At 49.7% G+C, this 12,566-nt stretch overlaps 1 protein-coding gene across 1 annotated transcript; it reads right to left on the bottom strand.

Annotated features, from left to right (window-relative positions):
* Positions 1-261: 261 nt before the first annotated feature.
* usp42 (ubiquitin specific peptidase 42) lies at positions 262-11,985 on the bottom strand. The gene is made up of 18 exons (XM_080516694.1): positions 11,930-11,985; positions 10,617-10,866; positions 9,787-9,981; positions 9,579-9,689; positions 9,257-9,356; positions 8,423-8,490; positions 8,254-8,324; positions 8,075-8,157; positions 7,875-7,986; positions 7,650-7,790; positions 7,384-7,484; positions 7,083-7,260; positions 6,273-6,962; positions 6,105-6,187; positions 4,021-5,145; positions 2,612-2,901; positions 1,649-1,712; positions 262-1,532 (listed from the first exon to the last, which is right to left on the bottom strand). The coding sequence occupies exons 2-18, from the start codon at positions 10,855-10,857 to the stop codon at positions 1,514-1,516; spliced, it is 3,672 nt and encodes a 1,223-aa protein (XP_080372820.1). The 5' UTR covers positions 10,858-10,866; positions 11,930-11,985; the 3' UTR covers positions 262-1,513.
* Between the last annotated feature and the right edge of the window lie 581 nt (positions 11,986-12,566).

Genomic DNA, 12,566 nt, shown 5'->3' with positions numbered 1-12,566 from the left:
GTGTGTGTGTGTGTGTGTGTGTGTGTGTGTGTGTGTGTGTGTGAATCCAGAGGGACTTTGGCTGCTGCTGACGATGATGAGGATGAAGAAGAGCAGCTCCTCCTCTTCCTCCTGATTCAGAGTTTTAACTTCCATCCGTCCAGCTGGGGGCGCTCTAACCACAAGTTCACCCCTAGAAACGTGCGATTCAATGAAATCCACAGTTTAGCTCTTTACTCGTTTCTTTTTATCATAATTTTGATTTAAAAAAGAAAAAGTCCCGACTCGCACTTCAACCGTCTCGCATCAGGACCTTCAACTGAAACGTTTCACTTCAATGCGGCTTTGTAAACAAAGTCGAAGCACAAAGGACAATTTCTGACATTAACAAATGTATTTTAAGGCTTTTGACCTCATACAATGTATAAATTCTGACATGCTAATAAACTAGTGGTATAACAGCAGTTTTTCCTTCGACTTCTGTCTCAAGAAAAATCAAAGAAAAGAAAAGAAAACCGGCCAACCGCTCGTCACTGACTTCAGTCCAGAGAACATGGTTGGAAAATAACAAGATGTTCTAAAAACAAAGCAAATCTGACAAAAAAAAACCAACAAAAAAAAAAAACCTCTCGGAATCCTGATACAGGATTTTTTACATATAAAAAAAAATAACTGATAGTACAGTTCAAAATTAAATTCACAGTATTTTTTTTATGACGCTAGCAGACACAAACTGTATTTTTCATCAAAAAGCAACACAAATGGTCCACAGCTCTGATAAAAACTTCTCTTAAAATGTAAAAAGAAAGAAAAGAAAGAAAGACATAAGAGAGGGAGACAAGAGCCAGAAAGGAGACGTTCAGTTTCCCCGTGAAAAAAAAAAAAAAAAGTCTTCCATGATGGAAACGTCGCGGAGTCTGTCCGGGGTTTCCGTGGCGACGTCGGTCAGAGACAAACACTTCACTCCTTCACCCCGTCAGTCCGACGACGAGAGAAAGAAAGAAGTGAAGAATAATAATAAAAAAAACAACATTGAGGCTCTGCAGATATGGTGACATCTTAAAAACTTGCAACCAACATGGTGCCTGAAGATGGTTGGCTCTCGGGGGAGGGGGAGGGGGGGGGGGTAATGGGGGGGCAACACGTTTTCCCTTTTGTGTTCCGCTTTGCTCCGAAGCAGGAGGATGTCTGTGGTGGGATGCTGACGAGAGTTCGAGTCCTGAGTTCCACTGAGCAGCAGTCGAGATGTTTAAGCGCCAGGGTTTCGTTTTTTTTTTTTTTTTTTTTTTAGTTTTTGTGTGTGTTCGTACAATTCATATATATTAATATTTCTCATTATAAATGTTTGACGGGGGGGGGGTTCTTTCCGAAAAACCGCAGTCCGGAGGGCGGCGGCGGCGGCACATAAAACCAAAAACGCCGTTAAAAAAACAAGAACGGGTTTAAAAAGACGACAGACGTCCAAGAAGGAGGAGAAGAAGAAGAAGAAGAAGAAGAAGCACCACGTCGAGTCGCCGCCGGCGTCATTCCTCTGTTAGAACGGAGCTGATGGTCTGAGATCAAAGAGAAGAAAGGAGCGTCAGTTAGGTGTGTGTGTGTGTGTGTGTGTGTGTGTGTGTGTGTGTGTGTGTGTGTGTGTGTGTGTGTGTGTGTGTGTGTGTGTTCTCACCGGGTCAGTGTGTGCGGCTGCTGGAGGATCCAGGAGTTTCCACTGGACTGACTGCAGCTGCTTCCTACAAAACACCGTCGACACGTTAAATCAGTGTTTTTCAACCTTTTTGAGCCGAGACACACTTTTTTTAAAACATCTGGAGTCACACCTCCACCTGAAAATGTTAAAATACTAAACTCTGTAGCCTCTATTAACAATATAAAGTCTTTCTCATCAAAGTTTTATCAACAGGAATAAAATAAATACAGAAAAAAAAAGAGGACTGCGCCTTACAATGTCGTTGTACGGCGTTTCAATTCTATTCTATTAGTTAAATATACTTGTAACTTACAAGTTAACTTGTATAAGATGTGACTTTTCTCCAACAGGTCAAATTCATGAGGAAAAACTAAACATTATTTTACTGAAACGCACATTTTCAAAACAAAAACCCTCCGTCTTTATAGATAGAAAATTTAAAAAAACAAAAAAGCTGTTGGGTTATTTGACCCGACGTGAAGACGAAGAAGTCAGATTCTTGATAATTCATGTTGTATAATCCAGTGTTTTTCAACTTTTTTTGAGCCAAGACACACTTTTTTTCTTCTCGAGGCAACTCTGGAGTCACACCACCACCCGAAAATGTTAAACTGTGTAGCCTCTATTAACAATATAAAGTCTTTCTCATCAAAGTTTTATCAACAGGAATCAAGTAAATCCAGAAAAAAGTATTTCCTTTGATACAAGATGGTAGCAGGAGGTGGAGATGAACCACACTGACGTCTGTCACTTTACATTTCACCGGCAAAGTTCTGTGCTGCCCTCTAGTGGTGAAGAGTATTTATACAGGATTACTCTGCAACACACTGTCGCTGTGAGAGCAAAGGTTTTTTTTTAGAAATTGGATAATTTCCCACGGCACAGTGGTTAAAAAACACTTCGTTAAACTTCGCCGCCGAGGGAGAAAAACTCCACCGTTACCTGTGTGGCCGTTGAAATGGCGGCGGGTGGAACCGTCGGCGGGAGACGTGTGACGAGAGGGGAGTCGGCGGCCGTCGGCGTCGGCGTGGCCGCGTTTTTCCGGCGAAAGCCCGTCGCCGTGTTTGGAGTCGTCGGAGTCGGGGTGGCGGCGCTTGCGGCCCCGCGGCTCGTTGGCGCCGGGGGTCTGAGTGGCGCCGGGGCTGCGCGGCTCCGAGTCGCTGTGGCGCCGCCGCCGCTTCTTCTTCTTCTTCTTCTTTGTTTCGGCGGCTCTGTCCGAGTCGGCCTCCGAGCTTCAGGAGGAGACGGAAAACATGGAGGGTCAGTCGTGAGCCACACAGTGAAAAAGGTGAATTAAAAACTACGTCTACGTTTAACCTTCAAACAGACACCAGGTCCGACTTTTATCGAATCTATTTTTGCTCTCGGCTGCAATGACTCCGCCCACTATTAGGCCGAAGAACTTCCTCCTCTTCCCTTCTTCCTCTCTCTCCTCAGCTTGTTCCAGGTTTTAAAAAGTGTGTTGCTCCAAGCAGCCAATCAGAAATCAACCCCTATATAGTGTCATCAGGGGTTCAGCCAATCACGATCAAAGGTAGGCTCCTCCCACAATCAGGCAGCTCAGCTCTGGCACATGGCGCCACGAGAGGAAGTACTTCCTCCTCTTCCCCATAGACGGGCGTGTGTGTGGGCGGAGCCAGTCCAGCTCACACAGACACAGCAGATTCTGAGTGCAGCTCCGATGATCCAATATATAACAGTGTTTTTCAACCTTTTTGAGCCGAGGAACACTTTTTTGTTTGGAAAACTCCACCCGAAAATGTTAAAATGTTAAACTCTGTAGCCTCTATTAACAATATAAAGTCTTTCTCATCAAAGTTTGATCAACAGGAATCCAGTAAATCCAGAAAGCAAGGACTTTTTTTAATAGTGCCTCCCTCAGTGTGAAACCTGGACCTGATGGATGAAGAGCTGAGATCCTGGTTTTCAAAAACTTCTCCATCACTGTCACTGACACAGTACTTTGATACAAGATGGTAGCAGGAGGTGGAGATGAACCACACTGACGTCTGTCACTTTACATTTCACCGGCAAAGTTCTGTGCTGCCCTCTAGTGGCGAAGAGTATTTATACATGATTACTCTGCAACACACTGTCGCTGTGAGAGCAAAGGTTTTTTTTAGAAAGAAATGTGAAATTAGATCATTTCCCACGGCTCACCTGACGAGATCTCGCGGAAACACCAGAGGGTTAAAAAACACTGCGATATATTAAAAAGGATGAAAATCAGGGAGGAGCTGGAAACTTTGAATACGAGGTTTCTGGACCAAAGTGGAAAAGTGAAAGCTGTTTTTTTTTTTTTTAAATAATCTTTTGAGTGAAAAACGTGGAAGACCAAGAGCGCCACTCACCCGCTCTCCCTGTGTTGATCTTTGTCCTTCGACTTCTTCCTTTTCTTGCTCTTTTTGTGTTTCTTACAGTGCCGGGCCTCGGCGCTGTCGTCCCTCTCTCTGCTTGCATAGGCAGGATTCCTCCTGCGGTTCTCCTCCTCCCTGTTTGGATCGTAGTCGCCGCCGCCGCCGGTTCCGCCGCCGCCGCCGCCTCGCGACGAAGAGCCTTTGGACCTGCTTCCCTCTGGCTCGGTGGCCGGCGAGGACGCCGTCCCGTCCTCCGACGGCTGGCGGCGGTCCCTCTCCCTGTCCTTCGCCGCCCGCGACTCGCGGCCGTCGTGGCGCCACCGCCGGCCGCCGTGCGACTCCTGGCGGTGGTGGGAGTGGCCGTACGCCCTGCGCTCCGGGTCCTGGTCCCGGGACCGGTGCCGGTAGTAGTGGTAGTGGTGCGAGCAGCGGTCGCGGTCGCGGTCCCGGGGGTGCTGCTGGGGGAACCGGTCCCAGCGACGCTCCGCCTCGCGGTCCCGGTGGTGACGCTCCGGAGGCAGTCGGTCCCTGAAGGAGCGGTGGTAGTGGCGGTCTCTGTGGTCCCGCCTGTACCGGTACCGCTCGCCGTCGCAGTGGCGCTCGTGACTCCTGTCCCGGTAGTGTCTCTCGCCGTCCACGTACCCCCGGTCTCTGTCTCGGTCTCGGTCTCGGGAACACTGCCTCTCGCTGCCCCGGGGACTGGTCTTGGTCTGCTGCTCCTTCGCGTCGCTCCGCGTTTCCGTCCCCGCCGGCGGACCGTTGGTTTGTGGGGGATTCTTGGCCGGAGCTTCACTCCGGACGACCGGCGGCGGCGCCGCGGAGCTCTGGGGGCCGTCCGGGACGCTGGGTGACGCCGCCGGCTTGCCGGGATGCCCAGGAGGAGAGCGGGACGGCGCGGACTCGGTGGACTCCGCGGGGCGGGCGCTGGTAGCGGTGGGCGAAGGCGACGGACAGGCGGCGGCGGCGGCGGAGGAAGCAGACGGGGGAGGCGGGAGTTCAGACACGGTTGTCGTAGCCCTTGTGTCGGGAGGGGAGGAGCGCTGCTCGCCTTCGTCGGCAGCATGGTGGACGCTCTGAGACGAAGTGGCCTGGGATGAGGTGGGACCCGGCGTCTCGCTGCTATAAAATAAACAAACACAAGCATTTATGAGCCGTGCTTCCTGTCGCAGTGTCGCCACACAGAGGAAAACTGGCATCGATGCTGATCTTCACATGAAAAAAAGCCAACAGTAAAATGCGAACGACAGAAGAAAACAGTTTTCCACTTGCATTAAAAACTCTGCAATGGGATGTGCACCACGGAACTGGGGGGGAAAAAAAGATAAGTGTTTGCTCAGTGCCTTGCTGGTAGCGAGCAAAACAACTACAACTAAGAAATGGTTAAACCAACTTTAACATTATGGTGGGAAACCACATTGGAAATCTATAGGATGGAAGAGTCGACTGGTTCATGATAAACATGGTTGGTTTGACGCATGTCGGGGTAAGATGGCGACACACACCAACGCAAAAAGGCCCAATTATATACTCAGAATGTAGATTATAGTTAGTCTTTCTTTTTCTCTCTCTCATCTTTATTGTTGATGTCTTTTCTTTAACTGAGAATTAATTGTTATCTACTGGTCACTCCCTGTTCTACAATGTTCTGTATGTTTTATTGTGTCAAAATATAAAAACTCATAAATAAAGAATAAAAAAAAAAAAACTCTGCAATGTTGGACATGTCCTGCTTTGTCCTGTGGGTTTGCGGGGCGGCAGTACAGAGAGCGAAGACGCCCAGGCGTCTCTGTCCCCTGCACAGCTTCTTCCAGCTCGTATGGAGGGACACCGAGCCGCTGCCAGACCAAGACAGAGATTCAATCTCTCCAGGTTTGTGGGCACCCTGGTCACTGGCCTAGCCCCAGAGGTGTGTCCCACTGACTCTTGTCACCCGCTTTTAAAATAAAAAACCCCTAATCTGCTCATTAACGTAGCAACAAGCAGCCATCAGGACCGGAAACGTCCCGTTGAGTTGAGGAAGCACAGATTCAACGACAAAGACTGAAGTTGTAAGAAGCTCCAGGAACTGTGACTCTTACTTTGGTTGACTGCAGTCGCTGCTCAGTCCATTGGACGCAACGGTCGCCACGGAGGACGAACTTCCTGGATTCTGACCAGAAACCTGAAAAGACACACGACGGAGACACGGTTATTCCCGCCGTCGCTGAACCGACACTCTGGCGAAGCGACCGGACGTATAACCTCACCTTGTCGGGAGTGTTGTGTCCGTTGACTTTGTGTTGTCCGTAGTGGTGTCCGTTTTGGTTGGACTTGGCGACTCCGTAGGACGACCCGTTTAACCCGTTGCCGTTGTGGTGCGCGACCGACGACTCCCCGTTACTTTTGGGAAACGCGCCGATCGCCAGATTATTCCCCCTCAGGTGGGCCTGGCAGAAGTTGCCGTTGTTGTCCAGGTTGCCGCAGTTCTCCTGGTCGGACTCCTCCGACGACTCCTGGCCGTAGGGCACCAGGAACGCCGCGCCGTTGCCACCAGCGTGGACACCCCCATTACTGCAGGACGTGCCGTTGACGTGGTTGAGCTGACGTGGGACGAAGCGGACGTCTGAGGTAGACTGCGAGGAGGACGAAGAGCCGGAGGACGAGCTGCTGCTGCTGCTGGCGGAGGAGGAGGAGGAGGAGGAGGAGGAGGACGACTGCGGGCTGTAGGACGACGAGGGGGCGGCGGCCGGCCGGTTCGCTTTGCCTTGCCCGATGAAGAAGGAAAGCTTCTGCCGCTTGTCGTGGTCGGGGATCGTTGTGGGCCGGCTGATGGAGTGGGAGACGGAGGTGGAAGCCGATCCGTGGGCTGGTTTTGCCATCCCACTGCTGCTGGTGCTGGGCTTGGGGCCGGCGGGGTAGTCCCTCAGGGAGCCGTTGCCGTTGATGTGGAGGGCGCTCTGCAGACAGGAAACAGGAAACACTGCTCACTACAACCGGACTATACACTCAAATTGCTTCCCTTTAAAAAAAAAAAGGTTTTGTTGAAATGCTGCTGCAGTTCTAAAGCCTGCCGGCACCTTGGTCATGTGGGGGGGCAGCTGCGGTCCTATGAAACCCATGTTGTTGTTGTTGTTGTTGTTGTGGACGGTGGCGTTGATGCGTGGGATGACCACCGGCCTCGGGGACGACTGACCAGAGATACCCGGGTTGTGATTCAAGTGGCCGTAGTCGCAGGTTTTCTTCACGTCACCAGACCTGATTTGATCAGAGAACCATTCGGTGTCAAAACGCTGAATCGTGATGATATTTAGTCGAGTGGCGTCTTTGACAAACGTCGCAAAGCATATTGAGAGTCAAGGGGAGTTTTAATGTTCTTACTTCATGTAGAAAAGGACGTAGGCCTGCTGGTTGAGGACCGTCCTGATGTCGCTGACGGACACGGAGGAGTCGTTCATCTGATACCACTGACCGTTACTGGCCTGCAGCAGACAAGCGGTGGAACGTTTCACACATTAGATCGAGGATGGAAACACAAACGCGACATCAAGATGAATTCATTAAAAGAGGGAAAGAGAGATTCCCCAGTTTTCATTTGCACCCGTGGAGCGCCGAGACAAACGCCTCCATGCTCTGATAACTTGTACCTTAATATAGCAGTAGTAGTGTCCGGCGTGGCAGCTGAACCCAGAATGAACCAGCACGGCGTACAGCCCGTAGACCTGCGGCTCCCCTTGAGGCTGAGACATGAACGGCCGCAGGTCCAGGTACTCCGGATACTTCACATCCTGGCGACCGGAAAAAAAAACAAACAAGACGGTTCATTCAGAATCCCAAGTCGTCAGGCTCTTCACACCGTGGCGTCGCCGCACCTTCGTGATTTTTCCTCCACTGAAGTTAGCGAAGCGTTTGAGCGAGAGCGTGAGCACGGTGGAGTTGCGGTGGATTGTGAATCTCTTTGAGGCCGTCACCATTTTCTTGCACCTGAAAGGAAATCGATCTTTCAGTATCCGCCGGCAGCGTGAAGACAAAAACCAGCAGCCTTGACGTTTTCCGGGGCCCCGCCACTCACTTGGTGCATTTGTAGGCGTTCTCACCGTCCAGCTGCTCCGGCTTGACAAACTGCTCCAGAGCCTTGGACACGCTGGGAGCCGTCTGCACGGAGGAACGTGGGTTTTTAAACTTTTAAACCGAGCGCTGACACAAAGACGTGGTCGGCCCGACGAGGACGGAGGAACTACGCCTACCCACCTTGATTTCCAGAGTAATATCCAAAAAAGGGTCAAATGTATCCGAGACGGCTTTGCAGTTTAAACATTTAACTGAAAAACACAAACGGGTGCATAATTATTCAGTAGAGCTGAGGAGCGTCAACGTCTAATATCACCGCGAGGAAAAGAATCTGTGATTAAAAACTCACCTCTGGACCTCAAGTACCCGCCGAATATTTGATGGATTAAAGTGGTTGCCTGCGTGTGTCTGTCCAATCTGCAGCAGAGGTCACATTCAGAAAATTAACTCACTGGCCGTCTTACTAACCCGACAAATAATACTAATAATAATATAAAAATAAAAAAGGAATGGGACTTCATAGCAGTGACAGCGGACGTCTTTCAGCCATTACAGGAGTGACGGAGGGAGGAACTGGAGCAGAAGTAATCCGACGAGATAAAATATGCAACTCCTGAATAAAACTCGAGGTAATTCTTCACGTTTGAAAAGTCCCACGAGGGACATTGTGGTCCGCCTAATGTGTCTATTAAACATGAAGCGCTGACACAAAATGCTTGCGGCTCCTTTATGGGCCGACGGGAGCTGAACGCCGACTTCCTGTCTTTCAGGAGCAAAACGTTCGTCTCACAGAAAATCTACTTAGTGAAACACAAGGTTGTTTTGTACTTGATGAATAAACAAAACGATATACCTTAATGCATAAACTAAAAGAAAGATAGTGACTATAATCTCTGTGGGGAAGTTTCAGGCGTCGGTCTATAAACTTTAACATCTGTGTCTTTACACTGATAGCATTCTGAGGCTTTTTACCCAAACTAGTACAAACTGCTGTTGTAATATTTTATATTGTGATGAGTGTTAAAAATGGAACATGCAAAGAGGGGGGGGGGATTCCTCATATGTAATCACACATCCAGTCCGTATGCATAAAGACAGATTTTAATATCTGTATCATGAAACGACCTCCGTAAACAGTGACGTGTTAGCAGTTTCTACTTCATATGGAATATTTGACACTCACTTGGTTCCAGGCAAGCAGGACTTTTGCATAGCGTCCACTGTGTACCGCAGAAACTCATGTGCATCCTCCTGGCTTCCAAACCGGAAGTGCTTTGCAATCCCTGTGTGAGGAGGGGAACATTTAAGAAGTGACATTTGCTTGTGTGAACACAGTTATATGGAAACATTATTAATGAGGTACACAGAAATGTGCACCGGAGGAGTTCCCTCCAAAAATCAAGAAAAGGTCCAAGCGTCACAGCGCCCCCTGGCCTCCGTTTAAGGTTTACACTTTGTTAAGAGTTCAAGCTTTCCTTTCACACCCCTACAAATTATGCACGTACTTTTGAGTTCGTTGAGGACACCGATCGGCTTGATGACGTTCCCAGAGTTGGCGAAAACCTGAATGACGTGGTTTTGCATGGTGCACATCATACAGAAGCCCGGCTCGTGACCTGGAGCAAGGACGGAGGGACGGAACGCGTAAACAAACAGCAGCCTTTGTGGTGTGTGTGTGTGTGTGTGTGAATCACCGTGGAGAAACAAACCCACATGTTTTGGAGTGCTCCCGCGTCAGCATGTAGTTCACCAGCGGAGGGGTGTAGGTGAGGCACTGCAGGGCCGAGTTGAGGAAGCAGGTGTTCCCCATGTTCTGCAGGCCGGCGCCGATGCGGTGCACCTGGGTCCACTTCAGGTTGAGCCGATCTGGAGGGAAGAGGACCTTCTGGGGCAGGTCGATCCCGTCTCCTGGTCACACACGGCAACACTTGTAAGCATCACTACCGTCATACATCACTTATAAACAGGCGACAACTGTGCATTAATAAACATCCCAGGTAACAGTCGGTGTGATGCGATTCAGAACTCTAAGGAAAGGCAGTGCAGAACTCATTTGCTCCGTTGTTCTTCTTCTGCACAAACAATTCGGGCTGCTGGTCTTCATATCAAAACAACCAAATGCGTCACAAGCTCAAGTGATTGATCATGCGCTCGCTTCAAAACTGGCCAGGTTACATAACAGGATGAATGAAAGTAGAATAGAAGCAGCAATACAACACCCACAAAAATAGTTGTGTCACAATCTTGTACAAAAATAGGCAAAAAAACAAAACAAAACACAAGCTTCATTAGTGCAGCTTGGTGCTGAGAAAACATCGTCGACAAAATAGTTCTTAACTTGCTTTACAAAAGTACATAACTGACACCTCTTTATATGCCTGATGCATTTGTATAAAACAGGGAAATGGGTACAGCCTTCGTGTAGGGGAAAAAACAAATAAGTCATGTTGTAGCACGGACAAATTGAGGGGAAGGTTCATAGCAACACCTGATCTACATATATTGCAATATGTCTGAATAGCCATTATCGTTAATACTACTACCTTGCTCCTTGGGCCGCTCCACAGAGGACGGCGTACCGTTGTAGACCGCAGCTCCAGGCGTTGGTCCCACACAGCCCCCTGGAGCTTTTAGCCTGGGAGAGTCCCCGGCCATGGTGGGGCCCACCGCCCAGCTGCTGGAACAACTGCCGTCCATGCCCACGTCTCCACTGCTGCAGGAGGATCGGTTGCTCCCGACTGACTCGTGGTCAGACTTTTCTGAAGATCTGTCAACTATTGTCATTGTTCATAACTGCAGAGACACAAAGGAGGACACAGCGTTAGGTTATTCTTCAGAAATAAAAAAAAAACCCACCATAATGACCAATATAAATCCTGCACACAACAACTTCTAACTGCTTATTGATGCTTGGGTCAATGTCTAAAAGTGAGATTTACCTTGGTGATTATGTAAATTACTTATTGCAATACCTGGATGAGCATTCGTAAGTGAGATTACATTAAAAAAAAAGTCTTAATGCAAACATAATATTCTTAACAATGCGTGCAAAAAACGGTCGATCCAACGGTCTGAACTGGTAAAACCGTGCAGAGCTCCTCCAGTCAAAGTTGGTGGAAAACCGTCGCGGTCGGAAGCGCGTTTGAACCAGCAGCTGTTCCCTCCCACCTGCTCAGACACGGCGGCTCGCATTGGCCGCCGCTCCACGGCGAGGCCTTAAACACGCAGCGGCGCCGCTCGACTCCTCCACAAAACACGCAGTGAAAAGCCCGAGTCGCCCCTCATGGAAACCGAGGAGCCATTGGAGGAGGGGGGGGGGGTTAAAAAACTAATCAAAAACAACAACAACAGAAAAAAAAAAAAAGCCCCTCTCTCAATCAAACATGAAACGCGGCGCGCGCGAGCCCCCGTCGCCTCCATGGAAACGCAGCAGCAAAAGCAAGCAGCGCGAGCCCTTTGGCGGACGTGCGGCGGCGCCGCCGCTAATGCGGATAGCATAGCAAGCTAGCTCCGCCGCGACGGACTTCGGCTGACATTGTGGACCGCGGGGGCGCAGCTACGGACAAGCGGCTCGCGGCGGCTTCGCCGCGGGGAGGGGGCGGGCGGGGGGGGGGGGGTCACTTGACCGCGAAGCGTGCGGGGCCCGAGTATAACGGGGCGCCCGGCTTCGGAGGAGAAAGGAGGGGCTCGGCACCGGCAGCTTGTGGGCGCTCGCTCGCTGCGCCGCTTCTCGCCGACATGACACACCGAGCCGGTGTAAAGCTACTACGGCGAATCCCGGCCGCCCGGACCCCGCCGAACGCCGCGGCCGCCCGCCTAACGCCACCCTCGACCGCACGGGTGGCGCAGCGCTCACCTGGAATCTGTTATGAAGGCGTAAATAGCGGTTGTAAATCCATTCCTTATTTCCAGCGGGTGTCCGGCGGTGAACAATGACGTAGCTAATTGCCCCACGGGTACATCCGGGTACCTGAAATGAAACGCGGCCTCCGATTGGCTCGCGGCTCCGCGAGGAACGTGCTTCGGAAAGATCCGTCGCATATGTACAAACCTCTGACCTCTGCGAGAAGTCTCAGCACGTTATACTTTTATTTTCCCAGGTCAAATAATTTAGATTCTATATTTAAAAAAAAAAAACATTTAAATACTACGAACAACACTAAAAATATTTCTATATATTTTTTTCACTTCTTCATATAAAATCCAGCCTGATGGGGAAACAAAACATGCAAAAAAAATAAAAATGCGAGTTTCAGAATTTCACCGTTCGGGCATTTTGTCAGTTCAGTCTGGCTGCACCTGGAAAATGTAGAATCGCCATTGCGCTGCCTTGCCAGGCCCACTCCCTTACTGTACACCACAAGCCTTAAATCCTGTTACATGTCTCAACTTGGGTCTACCTTACTTGAGCAGCATGAGCTTAGTTTAAAGCAATACACTCCACTGGGTGTCGGAGAATATAAAATCATTCATGCGAAAATGTACATGATGTG

Source organism: Blennius ocellaris, assembly GCF_963422515.1.
Source record: "Blennius ocellaris genome assembly, chromosome: 21".
NCBI lineage: Eukaryota > Metazoa > Chordata > Actinopteri > Blenniiformes > Blenniidae > Blennius > Blennius ocellaris.
Note: the sequence above shows the minus strand (reverse complement) of the source record. Positions and strands in the feature narration are given on the sequence as shown.